The 14,709-nt window shown below is 45.6% G+C and overlaps 1 protein-coding gene across 1 annotated transcript; it reads left to right on the top strand.

Annotated features, from left to right (window-relative positions):
- The first annotated feature begins 486 nt into the window (after window positions 1–486).
- Window positions 487–5,786, top strand: LOC123166088 (uncharacterized). The gene has a single exon (XM_044583853.1). The coding sequence runs from the start codon at window positions 4,114–4,116 to the stop codon at window positions 5,317–5,319; it is 1,206 nt and encodes a 401-aa protein (XP_044439788.1). The 5' UTR covers window positions 487–4,113; the 3' UTR covers window positions 5,320–5,786.
- The last annotated feature ends 8,923 nt before the right edge of the window (window positions 5,787–14,709 follow it).

Genomic DNA, 14,709 nt, shown 5'->3' with positions numbered 1-14,709 from the left:
TTGCATTATACCTGTTAATATTAAGATGAAACACTTAGTTGGATGCATTTCTCTTATATTGTTCTATGGCAACACCCGAGCATTCTGCTAGAGAAGATGCTCGGGTGTAGACAGAATCATATATTATATTATTATCATTAGTATCAACATATTTGTAAATGTTTTCATACTCAATCTACGAGGTTAGATTCAACACGAGATCTAAAGTTTTGCGTGAAGCCAAATATGCAGTGTCAACAATACTGTTTGATAGCTTGGGGGTATGATAATGCGGCAAACGGCCAACGGCTGGCTAGCTGTGTGGGAGACACAAGTAGAAAAAGGGGCTTTCGTTCGGGCTTGGTCAGCCCATTAGTCCCGGTTCTGCCACAAACCGGGACCAATGGAGGCATTTGTCCCGGTTCGTGAGCCCAGGGGGCCGGCCGGGGCCTCGTAGGCATTGGTCCCGGTTCGTCTGGGCCCATTTGTCCCGGTTCTTGGCACGAACCGCGACCAATGGGCCTCGCTCCTGGCCCACAACCATTGGTCTCGGTTCGTGGCAGGAACCGGGACAGAAGGATGCCCTTTAGTCCCGGTTCCAGCCACGAACCGAGACCAATGAGTTGCCTATATATGCCCCATCGCCGGCGAGCAGAGCACTCCACAGTGCTCTGTTTTTTGCTGGCCGGCGAGGGGGAGGGCATTGGGTGCTCTAGCTCACCTCCTAGCACTAAGATGGGGAGGCGGTTGCTGCCCATGTCCCTTGTTGTTGGCCTGCCACGACGACGTCGATCGCTGGCTCAATTAGACCACAAATTAGTGGATTTTGTGATAAGAGTGAGGGTTGAGAATGACCGGAATAAGGGTTGGAGTTGGTTTGTTTAGTTATGGTGTGATGGAGAGAGGGTGCCATGACGAAGATGGGCATCATCTGATTTTAAAGGAGAGGGCTTCAGCGAGAAATGCCGTGCTATGGCGGAAAACCGAGTAGAAAGGAGACGGTTCGGCAGGGAAAGGGAAGGGTGCGTTGCGGGGTGGTTTTTTGTGTGTGTTGGGATTTCACCCCCACATGAGCTAGATTTGAGAAAGCCTTGACTATCTAGACGGTTGAATTTTGGGGAGCCCACTGGGCGCCCATTTGATGTTTGAACCTGCCCAAACATATGAAGGAGAAATGAGTTTCGACCATGAAGACGCCTTAATCATTTGTTTAAGTCATTTATATGTATTGTAGCTCATGCTACGGGCATTCTACTATGCTATTTAATCATGGGTGGTATATATCAAGTTATAAGTTCTTGGATGGTGAGCGATTTGGCATGTTAAGAAGATAGGGAGATTGCCGAGAAGGAAAAATGTGAAAGAGTATGATGAAAATAGGAAGACACAATGCTTAATGTGTATATTTCAATTAAAAAATAATTTGATCTATGTGTCCATATTTTTATATTTCATGGCAAAGTATAGGTATTCGGTTTTTGCCCGTAGCAACGCACGGGCATTCTACTAGTATTGAACTGGGTTCTTTGGGCCAACCGGATGTAAAGGAATGCCTAGGAAATCTCCGTAGCAATCTCTTGACCCTTATCTCAATTCTATTTCCCCCAAAAAAAGAATCTCAATTCTATTTGGGAACCACTAGCCATTTTAGTGGATTGTCGAAAATATTGAATTGAACTGGGTTCTTTGGGCCAACTGGATGTAAAGAAATGCCTAGGAAACCTCCGTGTCAATCTCTTGATCCTTATCTCAATTCTATTTCCCCCTAAATAAAACTCAACTATATTTGGGAACCACTAGCTATCAGACAGCTCATACTTTGCATCCTAACCAGTGTTTGGTCGTTGGATTGAAATTGAAAACCATTGGGAACCACTGGCCATCAGAACAATTGAGAACCATTGAGAACCATGATGGCAGCTGATGCTTTGCATCCTATCAGACCAGTGTTTGGCCATTGGATTAGAAACTAGATGGGCATCAAATCTGCTTCTTAGTCTTAGATGAGCCCTTCTAGGGCACGATGATTAAGTGCTTCCATATAAGAAATTGATCCCGCAAGATACGCCCACCCCATCGCTTCTCTCTCTAGGTGCCCTTCTTTCACTCCTTCTCTCTCTAGGTGCCCTTCTTTCACTCTCAAACAGTGCTTCCTGGTCGGATGCTTCTCTCCCGATGCAGCAAAAATACCACACCTAACCCGTGAGATCGAGTATCGTGGTTTTCCTGATGGAGATCATGTAATCTTCCAGCCGCATATCTGCTCGTGGTTTTCCTGATGGAGATCATGTAACCTTCCAGCCGCATATCGGCTCTTGAGCATCCATTGGGGTTCGTCCTCCTTCATTGTCGCGGGTCAACTGAGAACATAAGAAATTTAGTTTGTTAGTAAACCTTAATAAAGTGTTTTGAGTGGAAGTAAACTTTTAGTTGTATGAAACAAAAGGAATTTAATGTGGAAGCATGATGCGAAAGAAGCATAAAAAAAAGTGTACTGGGTACATTTGTACTAATACTCGGAGCAGAATCTGGACGCACGGTAATAAGAAGCAGAATGAAACAAAAGGAATATAGTGTGCGCGATTAATACGAAGCATGAGACAGTGTGTTGGGTACATCAGTACTGATACTTGGAAGCATACTGTGAATGCAAGCTAATCAGAAGCATGAAAATGTGAACTTGGTGCATCAGTAGTCTTACTTGGAAGCTCAGGATTTTGAAAATAAAATGAAAACAATTGTTGCTGCCAAATTGGGAGGCATATCTCTGGAGTACGAAGCACACATAATGTTTGCTATCTCAAAAATTATTATTTTCTAATTATTATCCGACCCAATACATGAAGAGCAAAAACATGCACACAATGAACACATGAACCAATTAGTACTAGGCAAAGTACACATTATAGACGTAAATGCAAAAATTGACATTTCAAAATATCAAGTATGGTGTGGTCGAAAGCGGGCACAGATGCTAATCGCATGCTTGGGGAAGGATTGGGTGGATTGTCGCAGTATAATACCTTTGATTATGATGAGAGACACTTTGAAGAGAGAGAAAACCAGTGAAGAAATCCTGGTCTTCCGTCAGGGGGTGGGAAGATGGATGGCAGCATAGACCCCAATCGAGATGGAGATGGGGGTTGCGCCCCCCCTAAGGCCGTGATGGAGCACATGTAGTGTCGCCTCAGGGCCGCATTGGAGTAGAGGACAATGGGTCAGGGTGGAGGGCTGTCACGGGACTGGGGAGTGAGGTGGGGAGGCGTGGGGAGAAACTTCTTTGTTGGCTGGAGTCCAATCCGAAGATGGGGAGCGGTGTGGGTGGACGATGAGCTTGGTTTGGGCAACACTCCAAGGAAAGAGACAACGAGGGAGTGACTAGAGGGGAAAATTAGCAGGGTCTGGGCGATTTACTTCCTTATTCTATTTTTTTGGTTGAAAAGTGGCAACCGGATTAGATTATGTGACCGTGAGATTCTGCTAAGATCGACGGCTTTCGATAGGTCCGATGGTTCACTTCTGATCAAACTACTTGGTGGGAGTGTTTCCCATTCATTTGGCAAGCATGACAATTCCACGCAAAAAGCTGAAATCATTTTTCATGGCAATTTTTAAAATTGACATTCTCATTATAATATATATTTTGCATGTTCATTTTTTAACACAGTACAGACGAAAGCGCTCATATATACGCGCATACACTCGCCCCTATGAATGCACACACGCACACTCTATCCCTATGTGCAGATTCGAAAGACTGAGCCATGAACGTCTCCTCACACCAAAAGCACATCGCTGAAAATCCTAAAATAAATTCAGAAATAATGTGAAAATAATGCGAGTATCAAAACTTAAACCCTGGTGGTGGGGATATCACTGTCTTTCTAATCAATCCAACCGTTGGTTCGCATTTGCACGTCCGATTTGTCACGTAGAAAAATCTGACGTTTGATTTGTATCTTTTCCTCGCCTACAACCGCCAGAAAACTGGCGCTCACGAAATTACCGTTGCTCATAAAAATTGGAAAGATAACATTCGGCGTGACGATAGCCGCTATCTCTTCGCTCTCCCTGTCTGACTCTCGCCGGCGCCGCGCCCTCCCCCAGCTGTCGCCTCCGCCGCCGCCGCCAGCCATGCTTCTCCTCCAGGAACACGTCCTCCTCCTCTCTCTCGGTCCCCGCGCCACGAGTGCCCTACTCTCCTTCCGGCACCGATGCCTCTTCTCCAACACCCGATTCGCCGCCGCCGCCGCCGTGGCGGCGTCGGCTAGCCCTGCGCCGTTCGCCGTGGCGGACTACCTCGTCGCGTCTTGCCACCTCACCCCGGCGCAGGCCGTCAAGGCCTCCAAGGTCCTCTCCCGCCTCAAGTCCCCCTCCAAGCCCGAGGCCGTCCTCGCCTTCCTCTCCGACCTCGGCCTCTCCGACGCCGACGTCGCCGCCGTCGTCGTGTACGACCCTCTCCTCCTCTGCTCCGAGGTCGACAAGACCCTGGCCCCGCGCCTCGCCGAGCTCCGGGACCTCGGGCTCTCCCCGTCCCAGATCGCCCGCCTCGTCCTGGTCGACCCCGCCCGCTTCCGCCGCCCCACCATCATCTCCAAGCTGCAGTACTACGTCCCCCTCTTCGGCTCCTTCGAGAACCTCCTCCAGGCGCTCAAGTACAACTCCTACCTCCTCAGCTCCGACCTGGAGAACGTTGTCAAGCCCAACGTCGCGCTCCTCCGGGAGTGCGGGTTAGGTGACTGTGATATTGCCAAGCTATGCATCCCCGTGCCGAGGCTGCTCACCAGTAAGCCAGAGCGCATCCAGGCCATGGTGGCGCGTGCCGAAGATGTCGGTGTGCCCCGTGGCTCTGCGATGTTCAGGCACGCGCTGCTGGCTGTCGCATTCCTCAGCGAGGAGAAGATTGCTGCTAAGGTGGAGTTCCTGAAGAAGACTTTCAGGTGGTCGGAAGCTGAGGTGGCCATTGCTGTCGCCAAGCTTCCGGTCGTGCTGAGGAACTCCCAGGAGAGGCTGCTGCGCATGTCGGAATTCTTGATGTCCGAGGTTGGGTTAGAGCCGGAGTACATTGCTCACAGGCCGGCAATGCTCACTTATAGCCTAGAGGCCCGACTCAAACCTCGGTACTATGTTGTGAAGTTCCTTAAAGAAAATGGATTGCTAAAGCCTAACCGAAGCTTCTACACCGCAGCCCAGGTGAGCGAGAAGGTATTCATGGAGAAGTTCATACGTCCTCACAAGGGAGCTGCGCCTCGCCTCGCTGAAGACTATGCTGCCACTCTCAAAGGGGAAGTCCCCACTAGATTTAGATGCAAAAACCAAGAAGGCTTGAATAGTATTTAACTGCTTTTTTGCACAATGAAGTTTTCACTCTGGAGTCTGCACAGCAAGCTGGCAAGTCCTGTTTCTGTGTTGTTTTTCTAACACTCTAACTGGATGTTTGGTGTCCACTATAGTATGTCACTTGCAGTTTTGGTAGTTGCTAATATTTTCTGAATTCGAATATATGTTTTGGTCGTCATCCAGTAGAGAAGAAAGCATGGCACAGTCATGAATTGGTTCTTCATATGTCATGCTAACACACAAGTTTCTGAACCTGGCTTGTTCAGTCTGCATTTTGTACTAAGATCAGACAACTATCAGCGTCTTTTAGGTCTCAGTTGGGACGTTAGAATCGTCCTGTTCCTTTAGGAAATAAACTTATTATTGTTAACTCTTGTGGAATTCTGCATTAAAAACATGCCTTGTAATGTGTATCAACAGCTTCCCTAATACAGTACTGTATATTACTTATTATTTCGATTGGCATACTCCACACGATTTTGTGCATCCTTATGAGGATAGTGTTCCAGGCCTTGCTGATACTTACTCTTCTAGCTGTTGTTGAAAATGCCAACAGAGCTGTTCTGTGGAACAACGTAGGTAAAGAGGAAGTGCTGACACTTGTTGTAGAAAGTTGTAGTAAGAAAGAAGTGTTCTAAGGTTTGTCATATCCAGTGTTCATTCCTGCAATGTTTTACAGTTTTGCTATGAGTTATCAGTTACAGCATTACTAACTGATGAAGAACTATGCTTTACACGCCAACTTTCCGTCTGTAGCTAGGTATGGATTGCTGAATAAAATTTCATAGTGGATTTACTGATCTGTTTCTTAGGTTCTTCACAACCAGATGCATATGTATATATTTTTGTGTTATTTGCTTGGCTAACTTAGTTCAGTACACTGTTCATTTCTATTATTCTGGAAGTTAGTTAGTTGAAACTAGCAAGTTTTTGAATAAATACATATCTGGATTAGTTTGCTGCTATCTTTTTGGGCTAAATTTATTTTTAATAAGTTTTCCTTTGCTGTGCACAAACCAAGCCGAAAATGTGTGTGAGCCTTCGTTATAGAATGACAGTTCTGAAAATCAGAGATCTCATATATAGTTAGACAGACTATATGATTTTGAATAAGCTAGACAGAAAGCTTTATAAGACGAAACTATCAATTCACCATGATTTCTTTACTTTGTCCTTTAGTTAATTAATTTAATAGGGTTAGAACTGCCATGGGTTGTTTACTGGTTGGGGCACGAAGAAATAAAATGCTGGATGTTATTGTTAGGCCTTGCATACAGCAAGCTACAGCTTGGATGTTTAGGCTACGTCGCTCTTATTTCAGACCCTACATGGTGAAACCTTAATTTTTTTTTTGTGGATATGGTGAAACCTTATTCGTTCAGAAAACTGTATGGATTCTGGTAGCAAAACTTTCGAGGAAAACTACATATTTTGATATTAAGTTCGCGAAGCCACATTGTAATAACCCGAATTTTTGGGGTTTTTATTTTATGTTAAAAACTAGGATGAATAAATAAATTGTATTATTTTTGTAAATAAATAATTGAGTAAATAAGATATGCTAGTTCATTGTCTCAAAGAATTATAATAGAAATGTATTTTCCTCATGAATAAAATATTAGACAAAAATAGTTATACGCTAAGGAGAAGTATGTATATATGCGTTTGAGACTAGCATCCATGCATCCATGTGGTATTAGAATGGAAAGAAATACTACTACTAGTTAGTTGGTAGTACAAGCTAGTAAGGAGACGATTGCCAGGTCCTAGAAGATATGCATGCATGTAATGATGAGAGTGCACACGCATGTACTATCCTTCCAAGCTAAGTAAACATATGTGTAAATAGATGTTGCGTTGGCAGCCTAGCTAGTGGCTTGGTATTTCTAGCCTCACACATAGACTGTTGCCTGTTGGTAGTCAACCCAAGTATGTTTGACACGTGTGAGAGGAAGATACAATGAGAGCAACTCATTTTGCTTATCTGAAGCGGCGGCCGACGTTGCCTTTGACCAGTTCCAAGGGTCAGCCACGTTTGAGATATTTTAGCTACCGGCCGACGAACAACCTGCTTGGTTTCAAATAAGTCACCAATTTATAAGTTGAAAAGTGAAAAAATGACTTATTTTATCAAACAGACCCAACTTATAAGTCATAAGTTGCTTCACCCCAACTTAAAACTTATAAATCATCCCCTTTTACGTGGGTCTCATCATTTTTATATAAAAAAACAAGGTGGGAAGGTGTAGTTAGATGATTTATAAGTCAGGTGACAATCAAACAGACATGACTTATAAGTCATTGGTTTTAAGTCACCTGACTTATAAGTCAGGTGGCTTATTGGAACCAAACAGACCCTATAAATAGGACGCTCCTGCTGTTGCCTCACAGCACACCTTCGGGAGAAAGAAACAGAGACCAGTGCAGTGAGCATAGGAGAAAGAGAAAGAGTGAGAAGATAGAGAGAGAGATGAAGAATCCATCATGCGTCTGGGAGATTATACAGAGAGCGTGTAGGCACTAATGGAGGGAAGAACTGAGTCATATGATCGGAAGAGTATATGTTATTTTAAAGCAGATATCTAATTCGGTGCCCAGGCTCATCTGTTCCTGCTCAGAAAAAAAATCAAAATAAATACTAGAAAAATTTAAAAAATTCTATTTTTTTTGTGATAGATAATGTGACACTCCGATAGTTAAGCTACAGTAAACCCCTGTTAATGATGCCAGGTCATCATAATTAAAATTTTACTCAACCTCATTTGTTACAAACTAAGTTCAAATTCAATTTCAAAACGCAAGTCTAATTATTATTTCTGCCGACATGGAACCTAAAGTGTTCATAGTTTTTCAATTAATTACAAAGTAATTTTCATGGTGAAACCAACAATTATTTGAACTAGTGAAATGCCTCTAACCTTTTTTAAAACAGGACCAAAATAGCAACTTTTAACTCAGTTATTATATTTAACCAAATTCAAATGAATTCAGATAACCCTCAAACTTTTTGTGGCATTCAAAAATATTGCATAGTAGTCATATGACAAGTTTCGTATTTTACAAAATCCATTTGGAGCTCAACTTAACATAAAACAGTAACAAAATTTAGGAAACAGAAAATATAAAAAAGAGAAAAAGAAAAAAAGAAAAAAAAACCGGGCGCACTGTTAGACTGGGCTCTAGGCGCACACAGTGCGGCCCAGCCCAACCGCCCCCAGCCTTTCCTCCTCCTCCTCGCTACAGGAGAAGGCCGGGGTGCCATGGCCGCGGGCACCCGGCGCCGCACACGGCCGAGACGCGAGGGGATAAGAGCGACCCCAGCCGCTCCCTCTCCCTCCCCGAAACCCTAGCCCCCTCTGTCTTTTCCCCGCCTCGCATCGCTCTCTCTCCCCCACCATCCCGAGCGTCTCCGTCGCCGTTCGTCGCACTCCTCCGCAGCGACCGTCTACCCCGCAGCCTACCGACGTGTCCAGAAGCTCCGTCGGCGTCTTCTTCGACTTCCTCGCCCACTGGAACAAGCTGGCCCCTGTCCATATCCGGATCCAGCCCCGTCTTCAACCTTCTACATCGCCGGTCGCCACCTTCGATTCGCCGCCGCTGGAGCCTCCCCGAGCCCGTTGCCTGTCCCTACAACACCGTAGTGAGCTCCTCCTCTATTCCCCCCTGCTTGCCCCTTCGATTCATTGCCATAGCCTCTGTCCCGAGCTCATCCGAGCTCGCGCGTATGCGTACATACGTGTGTGCCTACTGTTGCTGCTCCTGGCCGCGCCCGCCTAGCCTTGCCCGCGCTCCCGCCACGCCCTTGGCCACCCCGCGCATGCCCGCTGCCGCCTCGCCCACACGTCGGCCGCGCCCTGCCATGCTGCTGCTGCTGCGGCGCTGTACTGCTACGGCTTGCGGCGGTGCTAGTTGCTGCATACTGCTACTCTTCTGCGTAGCCTCCGCTGCTGCTCTAGCTAGACTACGGCTGCTCCTAGATGCTGCTGCTAATTCCTCCAGCTGCCGCTGTTAGTTGCTGCTCCAGCCGGTGCTAGTTGCTGCTAATGGCCATGGACGTGGCCATGTTCAAGCACATGTGGTGTGCGTGTGTAGGCACAGCCACCACCGGCCAGCCGTGCAAATTAGCTTAGGGGTTAATTATTAGTAGGTTAACTGCTAGCAAATGACAGTGGGGCCCTCCCCCATAAACAAAAAAAAGAGATAACAAATATAATTAATAATTAGATTAATTAATTAATTAAATTAATTAACTTAACTAATTTAGGTTAATTAACTTAACCTAATTAACCTGCCCAATTATAGTGATTAACTCTTTAATTAGTGTGGAGGCAATGACAAATGGGACCCATCAGTCAGTTGACTGGTCAATGGTCAACTTTGACCGCTGGCGTCATGATGACGCTGTAAATGTTTTCGAATTAAAATAAATTCTAGAATGTTATAAAATTTTAAAAAATCATATAAAATAAACCGTAAGTCAGATGGAAATACTTTGTACATAAAAGTTGCTCAGAACGACGAGACGAATCTGGATAGGCAGCCCGTTCGCCCGCCACACATACCTAGCATAGCAAACACGCAACTTTCCCCCTTCGGTTCATCTGTCCGAAAACGCGAAACACCGGGAATACTTTTCCGGATGTTTCCCCCCTTTCCCGGTACCACCTCCTACCGTGTTAGGGCACACCTAGCACCGCGCATTGACATGTCTTCCATCGTCATGCTTATGTTTGCATTATATTTATTGTTTCTTCCCGTCTTCTCCGGTAGACTACGAGACCGACGCCGCTGCTGGTGCCCCGACCGACTACGCTGTCGACGACCCCTCCTTGCCAGAGCAACCAGGCAAGCCCCCCCCCCTTGATCACCAGATATCGCCTACTCTACTCTCTACTGCTTGCATTAGAGTAGTGTAGCATGTTACTGCTTTCGGTTAATCCTATTCTGTTGCATAGCCTGTCATTGTTGCTACAGCTGTTTCCCTTGCCTGCTATCCTACTGCTTAGTATAGGATGCTAGTTTTCCATCAGTGGCCCTACACTCTTGTCCGTCTGCCATGCTATACTACTGGGCCGTGATCACTTCGGGAGGTGATCACGGGTATATACTTATATACTATATATATGACACGTGTGGTGACTAAAGTTGGGTCGGCTCATTGAGTACCCGCAAGTGCGACTGAATGAGGGGGCTGAAAGGACAGGTGGCTCCATCCCGGTAGAGGTGGGCCTGGGTTCCCGACGGCCCCCGACTGTTACTTTGTGGCGGAGCGACAGGGCGGGTTGAGACTACCTAGGAGAGAGGTGGGCCTGGCCCTGGTCGGCGTTCGCGGATACTTAACACGCTTAACGAGTTCTTGGTATTTGATCTGAGTCTGGCCATTTGGTCTATACGCACTAACCATCTACGTGGGAGTAGTTATGGGTATCCCGACGTCGTGGTATCAGCCGAAGCCTTCGTGACGTCAGCGACTGAGTGGCGCGCGCCGCATTGGACCGTAAGCTCGCGCTTGTATTAAGGGAGCTAGGTCTGCTTCCGGCCGCGTACGCAACATGCAGGTGTGCAATGGGCGATGGGCCCAGACCCCTGCGCGCATAGGGTTTAGACCGGCGTGCTGACCTCTCTGTTGTGCCTAGGTAGGGCTGCGACGTGTTGATCTTACGAGGCCGGGCATGACCCAGAAAAGTGTGTCCGGCCAAATGGGATCAAGCGTGATGGGTTATGTGGTGCACCCCTGCAGGGAAGTTTATCTATTCGAATAGCCGTGTCCCTTGGTAAAAGGACGACCCGGAGTTGTACCTTGACATTATGACAACTAGAACTGGATACTTAATAAAACACACCCTTCCAAGTGCCAAATACAACCCGGTGATCGCTCTCTAACAGGGCGACGAGGAGTGGATCGCCGGGTAGGATTATGCTATGCGATGCTACTTGGTGAACTTACAATCTACTCTCTTCTACACGCTGCAAGATGAAGGTGGCCAGAAGCGTAGTCTTCGACAGGATTAGCTATCCCCCTCTTATTCTGACATTCTGCAGTTCAGTCCACCGATATGGCCCTTTACACATATACCCATGCATATGTGGTGTAGATCCTTGCTTGCGAGTACTTTGGATGAGTACTCACGGTTGCTTTTCTCCCTCTTTTCCCCTTTCTATACCTGATTGTCGCAACCAGATGCTGGAGTCCAGGAGCTAGAGATCCCGAGGATGTTTCTACATGGAGTTCGGCTTCGAGGAGTAGTTAGGAGGTCCCAGGCAGGAGGTCTTGCCTTTTCGATCGTTGCTACTTTTGTACTAGCCTTCTTAAGGCAAACTTGTTTAACTTATGTCTGTACTCAGATATTGTTGCTTCCGCTGACTCGTCTATGATCGAGCAATTGTATTCGAGCCCTCGGGGCCCCTGACTTATATTATGATTCTTGTATGACTTATTTATGTTGTAGAGTTGTGTTGTGATATCTTCCCGTGAGTCCCTGATCTTGATCGTACACATTTGCGTGCATGATTAGTGTACGGTCAAATCGGGGGCGTCGGGGGCGTCACAGATAATCCGTTGTGTGAGGTTTGCTTTAAATTTCAACTTATTTGGACATCTGAGTAGCTCTCGGCAAAAAAGACAAATCGGGTCAGAACAATGCGTGAACAGTAAACATTTTTACAGACCCCGATTTTGTCTTTTTTGCCGAGAGCTGCTCAGATGCTCAAATGAGTTGAAGTTTGGAGCGGATCTCGCGCGTCAAATTATCTATCACCCAAAAAATATTGGAATTTTTTGAATTTTTCTAGTATTTGTTTTGATTTTTTTTCTGAGCGTGGGTGCAGATGAGCTCGGGAGCCAAAACTCCGCGTCCATTTTAAAGGAGAAATCTTGTTACTAAGGCAAGTAGCTTCTTTACTAACTCTCAAATCCGTTATCTTCCTTTGATTATCTGATTATATTGTTGCACCATGATCTTTATTGATCATCCGTTGATCCTTGTTGTAATTGAGAGAGTGACATGTAGTCCTCGTAATCTGTTAGTGGAATCAGAGTATTTTGGAGGAACTCATGAAAAGTCATGAGTGTATTGTCTTTGACTGATATTTCAGTGATCCTATCGTTGACTCAACCACATATCCATTTATTGGTGTCATGACGGCAAATGTATAGTACCGGTCACAACTTAGGTATGGGACTGTCTGAGCTCTCCGCTAGGAACGACAGTCGTTCAGAAGCGTGTCGATGATGGATCCGAAGGAGCGATCGACGCTAGTAAGTCGGGTGGTCGGTTCTTGAGGGATCAAAGAGCTCTGCTCTTCTGGAACCTATGTGGTTCTGGCCGAGGCTGTCGACGTCGGAGTACCTCTCTTAAGAGTGTAAAAGTGTGAAATTTCACCCCTGTGACTCCCGGGTCGGGAAGCTTGCGGTCATGTGTGACGCCAATAAAAATCCTTGTTGTTTTCACTAAATCTAGTATTTTTGTTCTTTTGTCCATTTACATACGATTCCAATGGTCATTACCTTGTTATCCTTTGAATTTAGTTTATCTGTTGATCTACACCGTCATATCATTGCTCCTTGTTGAATAGTGAAGTGTCTGCTTGCTGAGTATGAATTGTCATACTCACCCTTGCTTCTGCTTGCTGAGTATGAATTGTCATACTCACCCTTGCTTCCTCTAATTTTTTAGATGCAGACGATGTAACTTAAGCATGTTCAGAAGATGTCGTCATCTAAAATTAGGCTGGACCAGTGGGTGGGAAGCGACTATAGACTGATTTATTTGAGATGTTTGTAAATGTAAAGAATTTGTAAAAGTAAATATATGAGCTTTTGTGATCCACTGCTGGTTTATGCCTGCTTAATCACGCCTTATAGGCCTCGCGGTCTATAGGCTCGCGGCGGCTGTCTCGCCTAGGCCCGTTCTCAGGGCGTGACACACATACTTAGCCCAAATTATTGAACTGAGCTGTAATATTGACACCTTATTATTGTCGTCCATCCTCGCATATTTTGTTCTGTGACTGAGGTATGACCGTATGAGGCTTAACAGCGGATCTGGTATATGTTGTCAGGAACTAGACAAGGATTCACTGAATTTAACACTAAATCGTCACAGTTTCAGAGGAAAATTGGGAATTGAGCTAGGGTTTGAATAAATACATATCTGGATTAGTTTGCTGCTATCTTTTTGGACTAAATTTATTTTTAATAAGTTTTCCTTTGCTGTGCACAAACCAAGCCGAAAATGTGTGTGAGCCTCCGTTATAGAATGACAATTCTGAAAATCAGAGATCTCATATATAGTTAGACAGACTATATGATTTGAATAAGCTAGACGGAAAACTTTATAAGACGAAACTATCAATTCACCATGATTTCTTTACTTTGTCCTTTAGTTAATTAATTTAATAGGGTTAGAACTGCCATGGGTTGTTTACTGGTTGGGGCACGAAGAAATAAAATGCTGGATGTTAGGCCTTGCATATAGCAAGCTACAACTTGGATGTTTAGGCTACGTCTCTCTTATTTCAGGCCCTACATGGTGAAACCTTATTCATTCAGAAAACTGTATAGATTCTACTAGCAAAACTTTCGAGGAAAACTACATATTTTGATATTAATTTTGCGAAGCCACATATTTAGCCCAAATTATTGAACTGAGCTGTAAAATTGACACCTTGTTCCTGTCGTCCATCCTCGCATATTTTGTCCTGTGACTGAGGTATGACCGTATGAGGCTTGACAGCGGATCTGGGATATGTTGTCAGGAACTAGACAAGGATTCACTGAACTTAACACTAAATCATCACAGTTTCAGAGGAAATTGGGGAATTGAGCTAGGGTTTGTATTACTTAGGAAAGGGGAAAGTAGCTCCGCACGCCACATGCGGCTTTAGGGGTTCAACCCGATTACAATATGATGTCTCTAAGCGAAGAAAAAGGGTGGCTATATAGCCATTACAACGCTAGCTGAAGGAAAGCAGCAACAGAAAGGTAAACCCGCTTTTCGGAAAGTGAACAACGATGCGGGGTAGGCTCAGGATCGTCCAATGGAGGATCAACGGCTCTCGTATCTTCAGGCACGCTGGAACAGGGGAAACAGAGTATGTGGTAGCCTGACAATACCCCCCCCCCCCCCGATAAGATGCAGCTTGCCCTCAAGCTGCGAACGAAGGGAAAACCTTTTGAATGAAGGCCGAATCCTCCCAAGTGGCCTCTTCCACTGGCAAGTTGATCCATTTAACCAACCATCTTACCATCGGAATACTGATATTGCCCTGCACTCTTGGAACGAGCTTTCTCTCCAGAACTACTTCAGGCTCTAGCTTGATTACACCATCGGGGCCAACAAGGGGGACATGCTTGGAAGGAACCACTGTTGGTCCAATGTGCCTCTTGAG

Source organism: Triticum aestivum, chromosome 7D (genome assembly GCF_018294505.1).
Source record: "Triticum aestivum cultivar Chinese Spring chromosome 7D, IWGSC CS RefSeq v2.1, whole genome shotgun sequence".
Lineage (NCBI taxonomy): Eukaryota > Viridiplantae > Streptophyta > Magnoliopsida > Poales > Poaceae > Triticum > Triticum aestivum.
The sequence above is the reverse complement of the archived record's forward strand: the minus strand, read 5'-3'. Positions and strand labels throughout refer to the sequence as shown.

Coding starts and splice junctions, on each gene's coding strand:
- LOC123166088 (XM_044583853.1), top strand. CDS start 4,114: ATGCTTCTCCTCCAGGAACACGTCCTCCTCCTCTCTCTCGGTCCCCGC.